The sequence below is a fragment of the Dromaius novaehollandiae genome, chromosome 2, assembly GCF_036370855.1.
Source record: "Dromaius novaehollandiae isolate bDroNov1 chromosome 2, bDroNov1.hap1, whole genome shotgun sequence".
Taxonomy (NCBI): Eukaryota; Metazoa; Chordata; class Aves; order Casuariiformes; family Dromaiidae; genus Dromaius; species Dromaius novaehollandiae.
In genome coordinates, this window is record NC_088099.1 from 36,398,095 (window position 1) to 36,413,897 (window position 15,803).

General features: G+C 35.5%; 1 protein-coding gene across 4 annotated transcripts in view; it reads left to right on the forward strand.

The window, feature by feature from the left end:
- ANKRD28 (ankyrin repeat domain 28) overlaps positions 1–13,819 on the forward strand; it is a 128,485-nt gene extending 114,666 nt beyond the window's left edge. For 2 of the 4 annotated variants that reach the window (XM_064506242.1, XM_026103741.2), the window contains exons 21-28: positions 380–599; positions 2,135–2,222; positions 2,318–2,401; positions 2,924–3,069; positions 3,267–3,349; positions 3,495–3,577; positions 5,864–5,955; positions 11,826–13,819. In XM_064506242.1, coding sequence (XP_064362312.1) covers positions 380–599; positions 2,135–2,222; positions 2,318–2,401; positions 2,924–3,069; positions 3,267–3,349; positions 3,495–3,577; positions 5,864–5,955; positions 11,826–12,112 — 1,083 coding nt within the window. In that variant the 3' untranslated portion in view covers positions 12,113–13,819. Of the gene's footprint in view, positions 1–379; positions 600–2,134; positions 2,223–2,317; positions 2,402–2,923; positions 3,070–3,266; positions 3,350–3,494; positions 3,578–5,863; positions 5,956–9,952 lie in introns of all 4 variants that reach the window. The other 2 variants (XM_064506243.1, XM_026103742.2) reach the window with 2 other exon arrangements.
- The last annotated feature ends 1,984 nt before the right edge of the window (positions 13,820–15,803 follow it).

The window sequence follows — 15,803 nt, forward strand, 5'->3', positions numbered from 1 at the left end:
TGTTGAAAATCGACTGGAGAAGCCCCAGGGTCCCTGTTCTGTCATGGGGTGGAGCATATTGTTAATGGAAGGAAGCAAACTGTAACATGTGCCATATGCCAAATTTTTTTTTTTGTAAGTCTCTGCCAGATGAGACAACTGAATGAGCCATAGAGATCAGCAGTTCATTCAAGGCTATTCCACGAAATTATTCTGTCATGATTATAATAATATGTTGCTATTTGTCCAGCATAATGGCCATTTCTAGAAGTAAAAATCGTAACTGAGCTTATTTTGTTACCAGTTATAGTATTAAGACATTGAAGTTTGCTTGCTTTAGTTATACACCTTGACTGTATACCTAAATATGTGCAAACATGCTATTTCATGTCTCTTGCAGGCAGTTACTGGGCATGAGGAATGCGTGGAAGCATTGCTTCAACATGGTGCTAAGTCCTTGTTACGAGACTGTAGGGGGCGAACCCCTATACACTTGTCAGCTGCATGTGGGCATATAGGTGTCCTAGGAGCCCTCTTGCAGTCAGCTACATCTGTGGATGCAGTACCCGCAATAGCAGACAATCACGGCTATACATCACTGCATTGGGCCTGTTACAATGGTAAACATGAAAGCAACGTTCTTTGGTTTTAAGCTTCCTAGGGAATGTAGCTCTGTAGGTATAGTGTCTCACAAAGGATATCCAATACTGATAAAGTGGTCTGAATTTCAGAATATAAATATTCAACAATGCAAAATATGGAATAAAAGTTGAGTTTATTAAATGAGCCAAAGACTCAGGAGATTTTGTAAATGAAAATGTGTACAGGACTGATTTGTTGTGTTTATTTTTTCATTACTTCCAGAACAGCATAGTCATCACATACTTTTAAGGCTGTGTTTCTCTTTAGTGAAACAAATGTTGATAATACTTTTACTTAACTTGATATTCCATTTAAGATTTTAAATGTTAAAATTTTCACAAAATTACAAGATATAACTGAAAAAGTAGCCACCAGTTTGAGGCAAATGTTGAGGAATAGAACAGTGCCTCAATGCAGTTGGATGCGGTGGTATACCTGCACCAGGCTTCAGAAATCATTTCATTAATAAGGATTGTAATCTTTCTTTAAAATATATGCTAACTTTCATTCACGGAGGTTGATTCAATAAGAATTTCTTTTTCTTCACTGATCCTTCATATATATTTCTTGGATTTTGGGGGGTGAGGAATATTCCCTAAAAGGATGGGAACTCATTCAGCTCTCTTGTTAAAGATTTTAATATCAGAGTTAGTTTCTTGACATAATAAAGGTTCTCATTTAATTCACCTCTGATTCACATTATAGAGACAGACTGCGAAGTGTGGGTTTAATGCTTCGCCTTCACAGTAACTTCTAAGTGAATAGCTCATGAGGCTGTTCTCATAGCTAAAGTAACTGGGTAAATCACTGATAATTTCAGTCTGAATAAAATACCAGGTTTATAAAATTAAACTCTTATGGCTTGATCCATTTTCAGAGTGAGCACAGTTTCTGAATAAAACAGATCTGAAATATGCTTTATTTGTAGAATGAAAATTTGACAGGACTTCTAAAAATACAAGTTTTTGGAAGACAGTAAAAGTTCAACTGAGCTTCACTGCATATATGCAGTAGTTATAGATCAAATAGGTAGTTATGGTAATGAGTTACCCATATGCTAACGAGTTACCCATACAGCACTAGGCTGTAGAATTTTGAAAACAATACTATGATGGGTTGAATAGGTTCTTGGTAAGGTCTTGTTATGGCTCTCAGCTCAGTTTTTCTCTGGATATAGCAAATCAGTGGAACAAAAATATCCCTGAAACATTAAGTTTAGAGCTTAGTGTAGAAGAGCTTGAAAAGTGTGAAAAAATGTAGGTTTAAAGAACTGTTAAGTGTTCTGTATGTTCTTCAGACATCATGAGATCCCTTTTCAGGTTCACAATATGTATATAACTTGTGTGTCGTTTTAAAACTTTCAAATAAGATACTGCTTAATCTACTTTAGCTAATTGGTTTATGTTGTAATCCATATATATACATATACACACACACACACACACATACACATTATTATTATTATTATTATTATCATCATTATTCTAATATATAACTTTTACACTTGCTTTAGGTCACGACAGTTGTGTAGAGCTCCTACTGGAACAGGAAGTTTTCCAGAAAATGGAAGGAAATTCTTTCAGTCCATTGCATTGTGCTGTGTAAGGGAGTCCAAAATTATTCTTTACAGATTTCATTGCAGTATTTAACAAAAGCTTTATCATTCTCTAAATAACAGCATGTTTACTTTTTATAGGATAAATGATAATGAAGGTGCTGCAGAAATGTTAATCGATACACTAGGTGCTGGTATTGTAAATTCTACAGATTCAAAAGGGAGGTAAGAGTGTAACTGCATATTGGAAGATGTTTGTAATGTAATAGTTGCATTGCTGTGTTAAATTCTGTCACTGTTGGCCTTTTTAAATTTGCTGTCTCTGTTAGTTCCCCTTCCCCCTTCTTATTCTTCAAGGGTTTTGTTTGTTTGTTTTTAATTTATTCTGTGCTAGAAATAATAAAATGTTGGGCTTTTTAAAATCCTGTTCTGAATCGATAGACTCGAATATGGTTTTTATTGTGTAGAGCAGTTCGGGCATGCTTACAATTGCATCACATGGTAGGTAGTAGCAATTTTTATCAAATTGTATCTGTATTGTAGGAAGCTAATAAAGAGCCATTTATTTGAAACTTGAGGGTGACTTATTAAAGGCACCTGTCACAACTCCAGCAATAATGATTTCGGAGCATCAGTGGGACTGTCTGCCGAGTCTTTGTATCTGCAGGATCCCAGTATATACCTTTGAATAAAGTAGAAAGCACAGGAATTTTTTCCTGAACGTGAGGTTATTTTCATTTCTTGTAGAACTCCTCTTCATGCAGCAGCTTTTACAGATCATGTTGAGTGTCTACAGCTTCTGCTCAGTCACAATGCTCAAGTAAATGCAGTAGATTCCTCTGGGAAAACACCTTTAATGATGGCTGCAGAAAATGGACAGACAAATACAGTTGGTAAAGAGAAAGCTTTATTTATTTCTGCTCTTAAGTTTGTTAATAAACAATAATATCTTACTACTGGTACAGTTGCCTTATAGTAACCTTATTGTGGATATTTTTTTTTCAAATTAATGTTTTCATTTTTCACAAATGTAAGCCATTGAAACCTTAAGGAATATACTTTAGTTAATACAGATCTTTATTTCCCCCAGAGGTACTGGTTAGCAGTGCTAAGGCTGATCTGACTTTGCAAGACAGTTCTAAGAACACAGCACTCCACTTGGCTTGCAGCAAGGTGCGTGCTTATTTTGACTTGATCAGTGTTGAGTTTTATGTTACCAAATACTCTTTGCAAATATTAACTTACCTCTTTGAAAAGGCACTGAAAGCAATTTTTAAAGAGTATTTGTTATATGACAGTGTGTTTGCTCTGTATTAAGGGTCATGAAACTAGTGCCTTGTTAATACTGGAGAAGATTACGGATAGAAACCTCATTAATGCCACCAATGCAGCCTTGCAAACGTACGTATCACCACTGAGTGGTGTTTTACTATTCAGTTTTTGTTGTTTTTGTTAAAACCAGTATCATGCTCAAAAAAATATTTTTCAGAGTTTTTTCCAAATTGGTTGAATACATATTGCATAATAGGTACCAAATGTTCAACCAACTTTAACGCAAAAGGTGTTTCATTCAAGCTTGAAGTTGTAGTTTTAGCTGAGTGAAAGGGATGCTAAATAAATCTGACAATACTGTGATTCAGGGAATTCTGTGTGGAATTATTGCAGTCCACTGAGATTTCCCATAAGCCACTATTTTTTCTGTTTTATGAATTACCTAATTTTTCAGTTAAAATTCACTTCAGTTAAAAACTCATTTGAGGCAAATTAAGAGTTGCTCTTCTTCAAAGCTAGCTAATAATAATAATAAAAAAAAAAAACTAGCTGAAACATGCTTTTATTTTTTAACATGCTTTCTATTATTAAAAAGAAATCAACTAATAAATTGTATGGAGAATATAGTATCCTTGGTGCTTCCTAAAGATCTAATCTCAAGTAGAATGAAGCCTATTTTGTCATCCGAATTTTAGGGAAAATTTTAAAACATAGTAGTATGTCATACTGTGGGAACTTATTTTGACCTCGACTATTAAAATGGCTTTTCTGCATTTTTTCCTTTTAAAGAATCTATTTGTGTTATAAGCCATATTGAATACCTGTAATTGTTAGACTGCTTTAATAAAGCAATCGCAAACTGTTTTTAGAAAAAAACACCAGAACTTTTAAGTAATTCATGCATTTCTCTGCTCTTGCATCTCTTCTGTAATCTGTTGTGTTCAAATCCCTACAGTTCTACCTCCTATTCTCCGACGTCTGCTGGAACTAAGGAGTTAAGATAGCAAGACTTTTCTTCCTTGCTCTTGCTGTTTACCATGCTGCACTGCAGGCAGCATGAAATAATCAGAAAGCAAGATAGGGACTGACTGCCTCATTTCTGGCTTGTAAGGGGGATATCTTGGGAGAAGGAAAAGCAAAAATGGGATAGGAATAGAAGTGGGAAAGAATGCTACCATAGGCTCATGTAATTCCACCCACATGCCTTGGCTTATCCAGCTTGACTGCAGAGATATTAAGGGGAAAAATAGGTACATATTCTCACCTCCATGAAATGTTTATATAGGTTTCAAGATTTTAACAGTTCTAAAAAAATATTACTGGTTTGGCAAATGTTTTTAATAACTACCCTGACTTTCTAAACAATTTTCATTATGAACAATGTCCCACTTCCTAGCAATATAAACGTTAAAATTGTTGGCCTGAATACTAAAAAGATTTTAATTACAGTAAATTTTTCAGTATATTTAGTGTGCATTAGCTCTTGATTTTTAATACTTTAATCTAAGGGCCATAGATATAGCTTCTCCTGTTTGCATGTTTTGCATTTCTGTTTTTTAACTAAGGCTCTTGTTTCCAAATCGAAATAGAGTTCATGGTTATTTCAAACAATTTTAAGAACTTCAAAATGAATGAAGAGCAATATAAAGCAGAGTTGAAGTATGCTGATTATTCTGTTTCCTGCCAAGTAGTGACAGGGTTTCTTTAGGCCAGTGGGTACCACTTCTCAAACTGTTGCATTTGAAAAAGATGTAGTTAGACTATTTGAGGTAAAGCTGACACTTTCCTTGATGGATCAAGTCACTGCAAAATATGATTATGGTTAATAGTTTGAGGTTGTGAAAAGTAATGTTTTTGCTTCTTCATGCATTATATTGTAAAATAAATTTTTCATCTACAGTCATAATGGAATATACTGGTTTCTAAAAGGCAGGTTGATGAAATGCTTGTGCATCTCTTATAAACATTCATACAGAATAAAATATGACTACCATTCTGCTGGTTGTATTCTAATGATTGTTGCCAGTGACATGCATTAACTCTCAGATGTGTCACTATCTGTTTTCACGGCTCAGTGAAGGATTTACATCAACAGTGAGATACTAGTTGATTCTAACTTTTTAATTTGATGAAGTACTTAAGCAGGCATACCTGTTCCAGCAGCTACTTACTCACAGTACAGTGCTGTAAAACAGAATGAAACTGCACAACTGTTACGATATAGTTTCTTTGCAATAAGAAGAGATTTCCTTTTTTTAATCCCTCTTAGATATTATATCCCCAATGCTTAGATAACATGTAAATAACATACAAGTATAAATACTTCAGTAATCAGTTAACTAGAGGCAAGCTACTTAAAAATGTTATTTCGTATCTTGTTCTAAGGTTTATATACCAGTTTGCTTGTCTTCACAGACCTCTGCATGTTGCTGCTCGGAATGGACTAACAGTTGTAGTTCAAGAACTTTTAGGGAAGGGAGCAAGTGTACTTGCTGTAGATGAAAATGGTAAGAGTAAATTTAACCTTGTTTCCCCATAAGGAACTGTGGTTTTAAACTTAACTCACTGAAAAACTGTAACTGCTTTTGAAATTTCACATAAGTTTTATAGTAGGCTCCTCCACAGAATAAAGTGTTGTGTTGGTGATGATGGGTCATTTTAGCAAAACAGAAAAAGTGCAAGAGGAATGAAAGTTTTTTCGGAACGACAATGCAGGTCATCGTATGTCTGATTTGAATTTGCAGTCTTATATAAATACATTAGCTGTAGCAATACTGAAAATGGTCTGGAAAATGTAATGCTTAAAGTAAATTACAACTCTCAGCTGTTACGAAGCTGGATTGAATTGCCATATATTTTACTAGGGTGTATTGGTGTTAGTTTCTAAAAGTAAGTGTGAATTATAGATCCCAGTTATTGGGTGTGAAGCTTCTGGCTCTTGAGAGTTTTCTAGCGCATAGAAGTAAGAAAAAGTAACTGCCATATCACAGGGTACAAATCCTATACCTTGCAAGAACAAAAAAAATAGATATATTGACTTCTCATTTGCATATTTTCATGTAAGAGATCTGTGGTCCTCCGAACTTGTGCTTTTGAGGGATAGACTACTGCTCTGCCCACCTCAAACTAATGTCTTTTAAATAAGAGCAGCAGCTGCTCATTTTCTGGAAAGAATGCATTTGATTAATAGTTCTAATTATATTTCTGCTTTGGGAAGCTTTTCCTCCCTTGATGTGTAGTGTGACTTTCCTGTTACAGTGTTTCTCAAATTACACTGCTTAAAGTGACATGGGTGATTTAGAGATCATTCCTTGCCTAAAATAGGGAACAGGACGGGAAGGGGTTTAGTAACTGCTAAATGGAACTTCCTACAATGAAAAGTTTGAAAAACATACCTTTTTGATTTTTTTTTTTTTTTCTCATCACAAGTTTGCTAACTGTGAGAGCAATTTGTACAGCCAGTTTCATGGGTTTTTCATCTGCAGTCAGTCCGTCCCTTGTTAGGGTGAATCTTTGACTTAACAGAGGAAGTTGCTTGTGTAGAAGTCACAGTTCTCTGGCTGGGAATATAAGTGTAACCTATTAAATTTCTTTTTAATTCTGCTAATATTTTAAATTTAAAGTAATTCTGAGTATTACCTAATCTAGTTCTTCACTGTGGCTCCTGACTTTTCTTTCTAGTAGCAATTTCTTTGTTTATCAAATTTTAAGCAGCCTCGAGAATATCCATAGTGAATTATTTGTCTGCTGGGCGAATGTGCCAGCTCAGAATATAGTACATGCAAAGTGATGAATACTTTCAGTTGTGAGAGAGCAAGAGAAGTTTTCATGGGATTTATCAATCTACTTCAACTGTCATGGTAGATTTTTCTTAATCCTTAGAAGAATTAGTATGTCAGCAGGTTGACTATTACACTTGCAGAAGGTTTCTTCTTGTTTCCATTGGGTATCTTTTATATTAAATGGAAAAGCTGGCAGTAGTAATAGCCACTTCCTGCTTTAGATCAGCTTCTCTTGGATTTTAGCATTTACCACTAGGGTGTAAGTGTTTCTAAAGCAAAAAATGATTACATATATTTATTTAATTCTAATAATGGAGTAGAATTATAAGAAAAAACTAGGGTTTTTTTGATTAGAGAGACTTAAGAGTTGTGTTTTTTTTGTTTGGTTGGTTTTTGGTTTTTGTTTTTTTGGTTTTTTTAAGGATGAAAGCTATTTGTGTAGCAAAACACTGAAAAAATAGCCACTGGAATCTTTTGCGTCACAAAACTGATGTTCTCTTACTTCAGCATAACTCATATAGGTATAGTGATCTCCCACGCAAGCATTGGCATTTCAGATAGAGCTAGATGAAACTGGCAGTAAAATTTCAATTAATACTTTATACAGAAGCATGTCTTGATATGTAGAACATGTAGTATCCATCATAACCTCAGCTCTTATGGAGTGGTGATCCCCTTTTTTATCTTTCAAGTTGTGTCCCTTCCTATAAAGACTACATCAACTTGATTTTTTTTGCAAATGGTCTGAATGTATATCTGTATCTGTACAAAACTACTTCATACCCCTCTGCTACTTTATCTGGATTACACATTTTTATAAATTTATAAAGTATTATTTTAAAAACTCTGAATTTTAAATCCTACTACTTTTGTTATAGAGGGTCTCTTATTGTAGTGAAATCACTTTTTGAGATGTTTAAGATATAATGTCTTTGAAAAAATTTAATTCTCCAAGCTCTCACGAGATTAAATGCAATTGCAACAGCTAATTAACTGTCTAGTATACTTCTCAAGAAAAGTCATGTTGAGGGTTCATTATCAGTTCTGTATCAGTTCTCACGTAAGTCTTTCAGTTGTTTTCCTATGTTCCACACCTGTCTTGCTGAAATCTTGCCATCACCCACATACGAAAAATTTGTTGAATTTTACATGACTTACATGGATTCTACCTATATGAAAAAGTTAATTAGCCTTCCCTCTCCCACACACACACACAGTTGGCACCAGTTTAAGTTCTATTTTTGGTCGTTCAGCCAACTTCTTGAGGTTTTTTTTGGTCTATGTAACTTACTAAGCTAGCTAAATTTCTTGGTGTGGTCTGTCTATAATGTGTCATATAAATGTGCAGCACATTAGTGAGAGGAGACTGTCTCAGTCTCTAAATCCAGAGATTGACATAGCAGCTGTGTGGAGGTTTCTGTCATTTTTGGAGTCTTGATTTTTACAGTGACTATTGGCCTATCAATGCATTAAAAATTGGCCTATCAGTGCATTTAAAAAAAAAAAAAAGCCCCTTTTCTAGTGCTTTTCCAGGTCTTCCTTTGCTTGGATTCTTGTTTATATTTGAGATCTCCTCATGCTTTCTGAAATAAATTTTTCTTATAGATGCTTAAGAGATGATTCATGTCTCAGCAGGCTTTCTTCTCATTCCCGAGCGTAAGACTTCATTCAGTTTATCTTGAGAAATTTCTCCACATTGACCACATTAATAAACATCTGATTTTCCTGTAAGCATGGACACTTTCCCAAGAATGCTTTCACGCCCTGGGGAGGGAGCAGCTTAGTGTTTGGGCAGGGAAAGCGCTGGTCTTAAGTCCACATCCAGCGCACAGGCTCCATTTTCTGTTGTGCGGGAAAGTTGCTTCACCTTTCTTTGCTTCCCTGCCTCTAAATAATGGGGTTTTTTTTCTCCTTTCAAAGCTTAAGCAGACAGGAGTGTAGATTATGGGGTACATGATGTAAGCACTGAGTAAGGCTGTTTCAATGAAGTCAGTAGATTTACCAACTTCTAATTATAAGAAAATCTAAGGAATTTGTAACTGTTGTTGCATTGAGAGGTGAATGATCACTTTGCCATTAAGGGACATAAAGGTATTCTTTGGTGTTCTTATAACTTTAAAATAATATGAACAAAAGAAAGTGGTGGAGGACACAGATGTCAGTCTTTTATGGGCCAAGCAGTTACTTCATCTTGCTATGTTTGAGCAAAGAATAAAAATGTGATATTTCATTCCTAACTACTGAAAGCCAGAAGCTCAAAATCTAAAATTGAATATCATTATAAATGCTGTTTTTAGAGAATATTTAATAGAAGCAAGAAATTGGCTTAATCTTCAAGTTGGCCTTTAATTTTTATTTATTTTTTAATGACTGATAGGGATGATCAGTTCCAGAGGGACATGAGTAGTCAAGATGTTAGCAAGAAGCAGTCTTTTAAGAAGAAGAAAAAAATTGCTGCTGACTTTGCACAGTTTTCAAACACAGTTATTAAACAACATTAGTAAAAGAAAGTGTTGAGTATGGCCAGCGTGAATAAATTTATCTTGTGTGTCCCCTTACCTTTATACAATCTCCAGAAGTTGTAGATGTTAAATTGTGTGCATTTGAGTATCAATTCTGAGCCTTCTGTTCTGCCTTACATGCCTGAAATGCACTCTTCATCCAAGGGTAGCAAGCTCTGGCCCTTGCTTTTGAATCCTCTCAAAATGTATCTCTTCTGCAGACTGTCACTGTTAACTCTGAGCTGTTTAAGTGCTGTGATACCTTACTAACAATGAAAACATCTGCTGCGCTGCACTTCTGTACGGCCCTATCGCATGGTCAGCTGGTGCGTTTTGTGCTTGAATTCTCTGTCTGTTATCTTGGATTGTATGCACCTTTGGGCAGGGGCTGTTGTCTTATTCTGTTCCAAGCATCAAGCACAATGTCTGTACTAAGCAGATAGTTCAAGTGCGAGATTGTCTTCTTGCTTGCTGTTTTCTTCAGTCCCAGCTACAATTATTTTCCATGATGTGCCTACTTGTTTAAAACCTCTGTGCAATTGTACAACACTGTTTGACCACACAGTCACTATTCCTGAGCTGTACCCTAAAACTTTAACTGCACCTACTTCTACAATAAAAACAATTCCTTAGTAGTTGAAATATTTGCTGGTAAAATGAACATTGCCTCCTTTTCCATGCCTTCATAATGTCCAGATAGAAATCCATCACATGGCTTACTTTTAAAGCCTTGTATTACTTCTTTGCCTTTTACCTGGATGTTGTACACCTTTAAGATGGGGCTTGGGGGCAGTGCTGGACTTGATACTCCCAGATGTACGTGAACATGAGTCTTCTGTTCAGTTCATTGTGGGCATATCTACCCCATGCAGTGAAAGCTACTGCAGAGGTGCTACAAGATGATCTGACTGCCCACTTGTGTGTGGAGCCAGGTAGAGAGCTTGCTTTGGCCTTGGCAGCAGAATTAGCTGAGTTACCTATGGTTGCACTAACGTGACTGTCATGCTTCCAGAGCTGCTACTGTCACCACCAGTTTCAGTGCCTCTGTGCTGTTCTTCATGTGCTGTAGAAGTACCCCAAGACCTGTGGCAAAAGTTATCCTCAAGCAGTTTGCTGAGTTAAGCCTAAAGCCTGAGACAGGAGCAACTCTCAGACCTCCACTCAGGAGAGTTTGAAGTGTTTTTCTTTGTAGTTAACGAGGAGAGGCAAGTACATAGGGAAGAAGGAAATCACAAAAGGAGAAATGTTGGAGAAAAACAGAGCCACAGTTACCCAGTTGAGATTAAGCACTTACGTGAGCTAACTACAAATCATTTCAAGGCCTGAGGCCTCCTGTGTTTGAGGGTTGTCACAGTACCATTGCTTTGCAAAAGGAGTTTGGCCAGACTGGTTGTGCAGCCAAGAGATCTAATTTCTCTCTGCAAGTCCTAACCCACTAATCCAGCTGGCATTTCTGCAGACTTTTGTGGTTTTCTGAAATTTATTTCCCTCAAAAAAACCCTAGATATTGGCTTTATATTTCATATTACTCTATGTGGTAATAAAGCACAGATTGATTGAAATTGTCTATTTTCATCCTTTGAATAATTGGCCCTGATATTTTAGCCAACTTGTTTTGAGACAAATATTTTAATAACACTGTTCTATCTGTGCTGAACAGCTAAATGGAAGCCTCTGGATGGAGAAAATTTAATATGTTGAACTGTGGTTTCTGCAGTGGCTCCCCTAGTGAATTCCTTCACCAATTACTGTTGGCTGCAGTTATTTATGTCTCCTCACCCTGTTGACTTCCTCACTATTTTCAAATCCAGGCTTTTCTCACTGGCCTAGAACTTCTGACTTTGCTTAACAAAATAATCAAATCTCTGTTCCAAAGCCCCTTGACTTCTGGGATATTTCCATAACTGAAAGTAAAAAAAAAAAATTGATAATGCATTTAATTTTATGGTTTTTTAAAACAGTGCAGAACTAAGCAATATAAAATACTTTTGCAGCTGAAAGATGATATGATCTTGGAGAAATTTTTGCATTGTTTTTTTTGTTTTTTTTTTGTTTTTTTTTAATGAAGGTTTTTGGTTTTATCTTGACTTCTAGGTTACACACCAGCTTTGGCCTGTGCACCCAATAAGGATGTGGCTGATTGCCTAGCTCTCATTCTGGCCACGATGATGCCTGTTTCATCAAGCAGCACATTACCTTCCCTTACATTCAATGCCATTAATCATTACACCAACACCTCAAAAACTGTCACCTTTGATTCCTTGCCAGTTATGAGGAGTGACCATAGCTCTTACTGTAGTTTCAACAACATTGGCAGGGATGATGGCTACCCATATACAGAAGAAGACGAACTCAATGACTCAGATTCTGAGACCTATTGAAAGCTACGTTTTGTAGGTCAGAAGAATGAACCCTAGCATTGGAAGGTCAGACTTATGCTTTTGGGAAAAAAAGCAGTCAGAGTTTGAATACAAAAACAGGACAGACCTTTGAGAAGATGTTTTTTATTGTGGTTGCATATGAAAAACCTGTGAGACTCTAGGAGGATTTTTAAGAGAATATTTTGCAGAAGAAGCATAAATTCTTGAATAAGTACTTGGAATCCATGGCAAAAAAAAAAAAGTAAAATAAAGAATGTCAAAACTGTTTTATTTAATTGTATTCTACCATTCTGTTTCTGGTGCCAGAAGGAATTTCTGCAGACTGGGCACCCTACTTGATGTAAATGAACAACACTATTGTACAACACAAAGGATGCTAGATTTAAATATTATCAATAAAACTAAAACCATTTTGAAGGCAATAAATGAGTTTGGTACAGTAGGCATTGTTTGTGCTGCAAATTGCCAAAGGACCAAATAACTTAAAGATTTTTTTAATTAAATATCTTTTTGTGGAAACTGGAACAGGTTAATTGAGAAGTTGTTTTAACCAAACCTTAACTACTTCTGGGAAAGAAGCTTAGATTTGGTTTTAAATGTTTTTTGGGGGGTTGTTTGTTTTAAATCATCTAAAAGCCTTCCGACGCTATTAAATGTACCACGAAAAAAGCAGATGTATTCTAAGTTTTGTTTTCTTTTTGTTTAGATGAAATGAAAATGATTTTGTCATACTTTTATAATACTAAAATTAAACCAGCTAACAAGGTGGAGTCAGGGTGAAACATGTACAGTGTAATAGATAAGGGAAGGGGTGGGAGATCTGGGAGGGAAGCAGTAATTGTTGCACTGTTTTAGATTTTTTAAATTTGGGGTTTTGGATTGAGATTTTTTTTAATTTAAAATATACAAGAGTAACTTGGAGTATGAAACTGCATAAAAAATTGAAATGAAATGTCTTTATAAGCCTGTTGTGACTGAGTTCTTTTCAACAATTTGTCCACTTCCTTACATCATAAAATCGTATTTAGGATTAAATTTGTATGTCCCTATCACTTATTTATTTATTTTTTTAAATCCTGAAGTTACAAGGGGTGGGGGGGGGAGGTGAACTTAAAAGTAAGTTTCCCTATTAGAAAAAAGTACAGTGTCTGGTCTGTGGGAAGAGCTGTGTATTGTGCTCCATTTAGAAAATAAACAGAAGAAACAGGTCCCTGTAATGTAGTTCAGACTTGCCCGAAGATTTTTTTCTTTCTTTTTAATTCATAACAGACTACTGTGGTTTTTTCAATTGCCTGAAGAACGAAAGACTGACATAAGTAAGCTGAAGTTTTATTTGGTTCTGCTTTAACTATAACTGTTACTTTTCAAGTGAAATTGTTTATGCACATGCAAGGAATTCTTGCATGTCATGGTAAAATACAAATAAATTACTACAAACTGAGTCTAATTTCCTTTTTATCCTTTTTGTATTGTGAAACTGGAAATCTTTATGATATTGTAAATTATCAGCTGGTTTTCTGAACATAGTGTGGAAACATGGGACAATATTTTGATCTATTTGATAATTTTGTGGGTTTTTTTGAAGAATTAATGAGCATGTACATAGAAATAGTGACTGCTTGAATACTGTATTTACCTGCACTCTTTCAGTACATCAAAATTCCTGTATATTTTACTGAGTATAATAAAACCCAAATGTGAGTTGTACTAATGAATAATTTATTTGCATCTATTAAGCAGTAATGACGGCCTCTTTTGTTGAAGTGTTAGAATTTTTAGAGCCTATTTTACAAAGGCTTTGTCCTCCTTTTAAATCTAAAGTGAAGGTGAGCTATTCAAATTTTGCAGTCATTTTAAAGAAATAATTAAGTAATTTAACATTTAGGTTTCTTTGTAAGTACTGCTTTCTTAATCATTTGTGCCTGTGTTCATTGTTTATATATGCAATATGTTGTTTGTCTTTCAATGGAATTAGATGATTGGAGGGAGATCATGATTTCTGTATTGGGTTACCTATAAATCTTTCAAAGTAATGGGGTACCTAGGGGGGATTTTTATGCCTCAGCTGAGGATGCAGGCAGCAATTGAAAGACCCATATGAGCCAGATTTGAGATTCACTTCATCTATTTAAATATCAAGGTTAAAACAGTATGGACTCATTTTGCCTCATATTCTTGTGGAAAATCTGAATCAGACTGCCAAGCAGTGTGCTTGCTATTTAGAAGATAACAGTCATTTATTTCTGTTAATGAAGCTGTTTAATTTTTGTTGCTCCAAAGCAATTGGGAGAACCTGGTATTAAAGGCTGTTGTTATCTATGCTTAACTTTTGTTTGGCTTCAGGATGGCCTGTTATCTCAGTATGTGGTGTCTGTTGCTATATGGCAGTGTATAGGACAGGACACTCCTACCTTATTCAAAAAACATAGTACAGCATCAGAGGCTGAGAACATGATTTATTACTGAGAACACTGTATTCACTGTTTGCCTGGATAATTGAGAAAAAGCTCACAAGGTGTTGATTCAAAAGATAGTGATTTGGATACGGAATATAGGCAAACGCAGAAAACGGTGCTGTTGAACAACCTTGTTTCCTTACGGCAGTCAGCAATCATGCCTTTCCCCAATTCCATTACTACTGACATCTTGAGTAAGTATACTTTTTTGCTGCATTCAGTAGCATTATTTTTAAGTAAAAAAAGTTTTCTGAACAACTTCTTAGAGCTAAACATGTGTCTGTCTTTTTTATTACAAATTGGTAATTCCATTTAGGGATTCAGAATTACATGACTTCTGTCTTTCCTCACTAGAATTTACCCAGTGAACCCATAGATTTCAACTTGCATGTATTTGGTCACGGCTATTTAAAAGTAAAGGCGGGGGGGGGGGGGATTCATACTACCTAGCAATATGAGTAGGACAGTGACTATGCCTTGTAAGTGAAAGTATGGGCCATTATTAGAATGTGGTCCTATTCCAAAAATGGAATGTGATGTGTTTAAGGAACGTGTTATCATGGTTAAAGACCACTTTCTTAATGTGAGGTTAAGAAACAGAAGGTTTCTTGTTTCTGTAAAACAAATGAAATAATGCTTTCTGTGGATGTTCTACTTAAAAAAAAAAAAAAAAAAAAGCCACGCTTCATACCTGAATGGAAGCCTGTTTTCCTCTAGAAACTAGAAAGACCTTCCATCTTTCTAAAAGAACTCCTTTTTGTAGGGGGTTATTCTTGCATGGTTAATGTTACAGCGTTCATCCAAACAATTTCTTGGATTTTCACCAAGAAAGCAGTGTGACTTGGCCAGATTACTGAAGCAGTATATTAGAAGAAAGGAAACCCTTTTTGTGCTGAAAAACACTTCAGGAATGAGAACAACCAGGTTTGCTCAGTCTTTTCTGTCCTCTGACTTACTCTGTGATGTTTTAGGGGTTTACATTATTGCCTAGTCACCCAATTTTAGAATAGCTTTATTTTCACTCAAAGATGAGGGTGAAAAAAGTTATTTATTGGTAATTCTTCATGATGTATAGTACTGTCTGTTTTTTCCACTTTCTTTTAGTTGAATGCTGCTTCTTTTGGGTGAAGGGAACAGGATGTGAAAGCACACCCTAACATATTCACCTGTGTTATCAGGGAGGAAACAGAGCAAGGTGCGCTGTGCAAACTGTTAGGCCACAATGTCTTATTCTC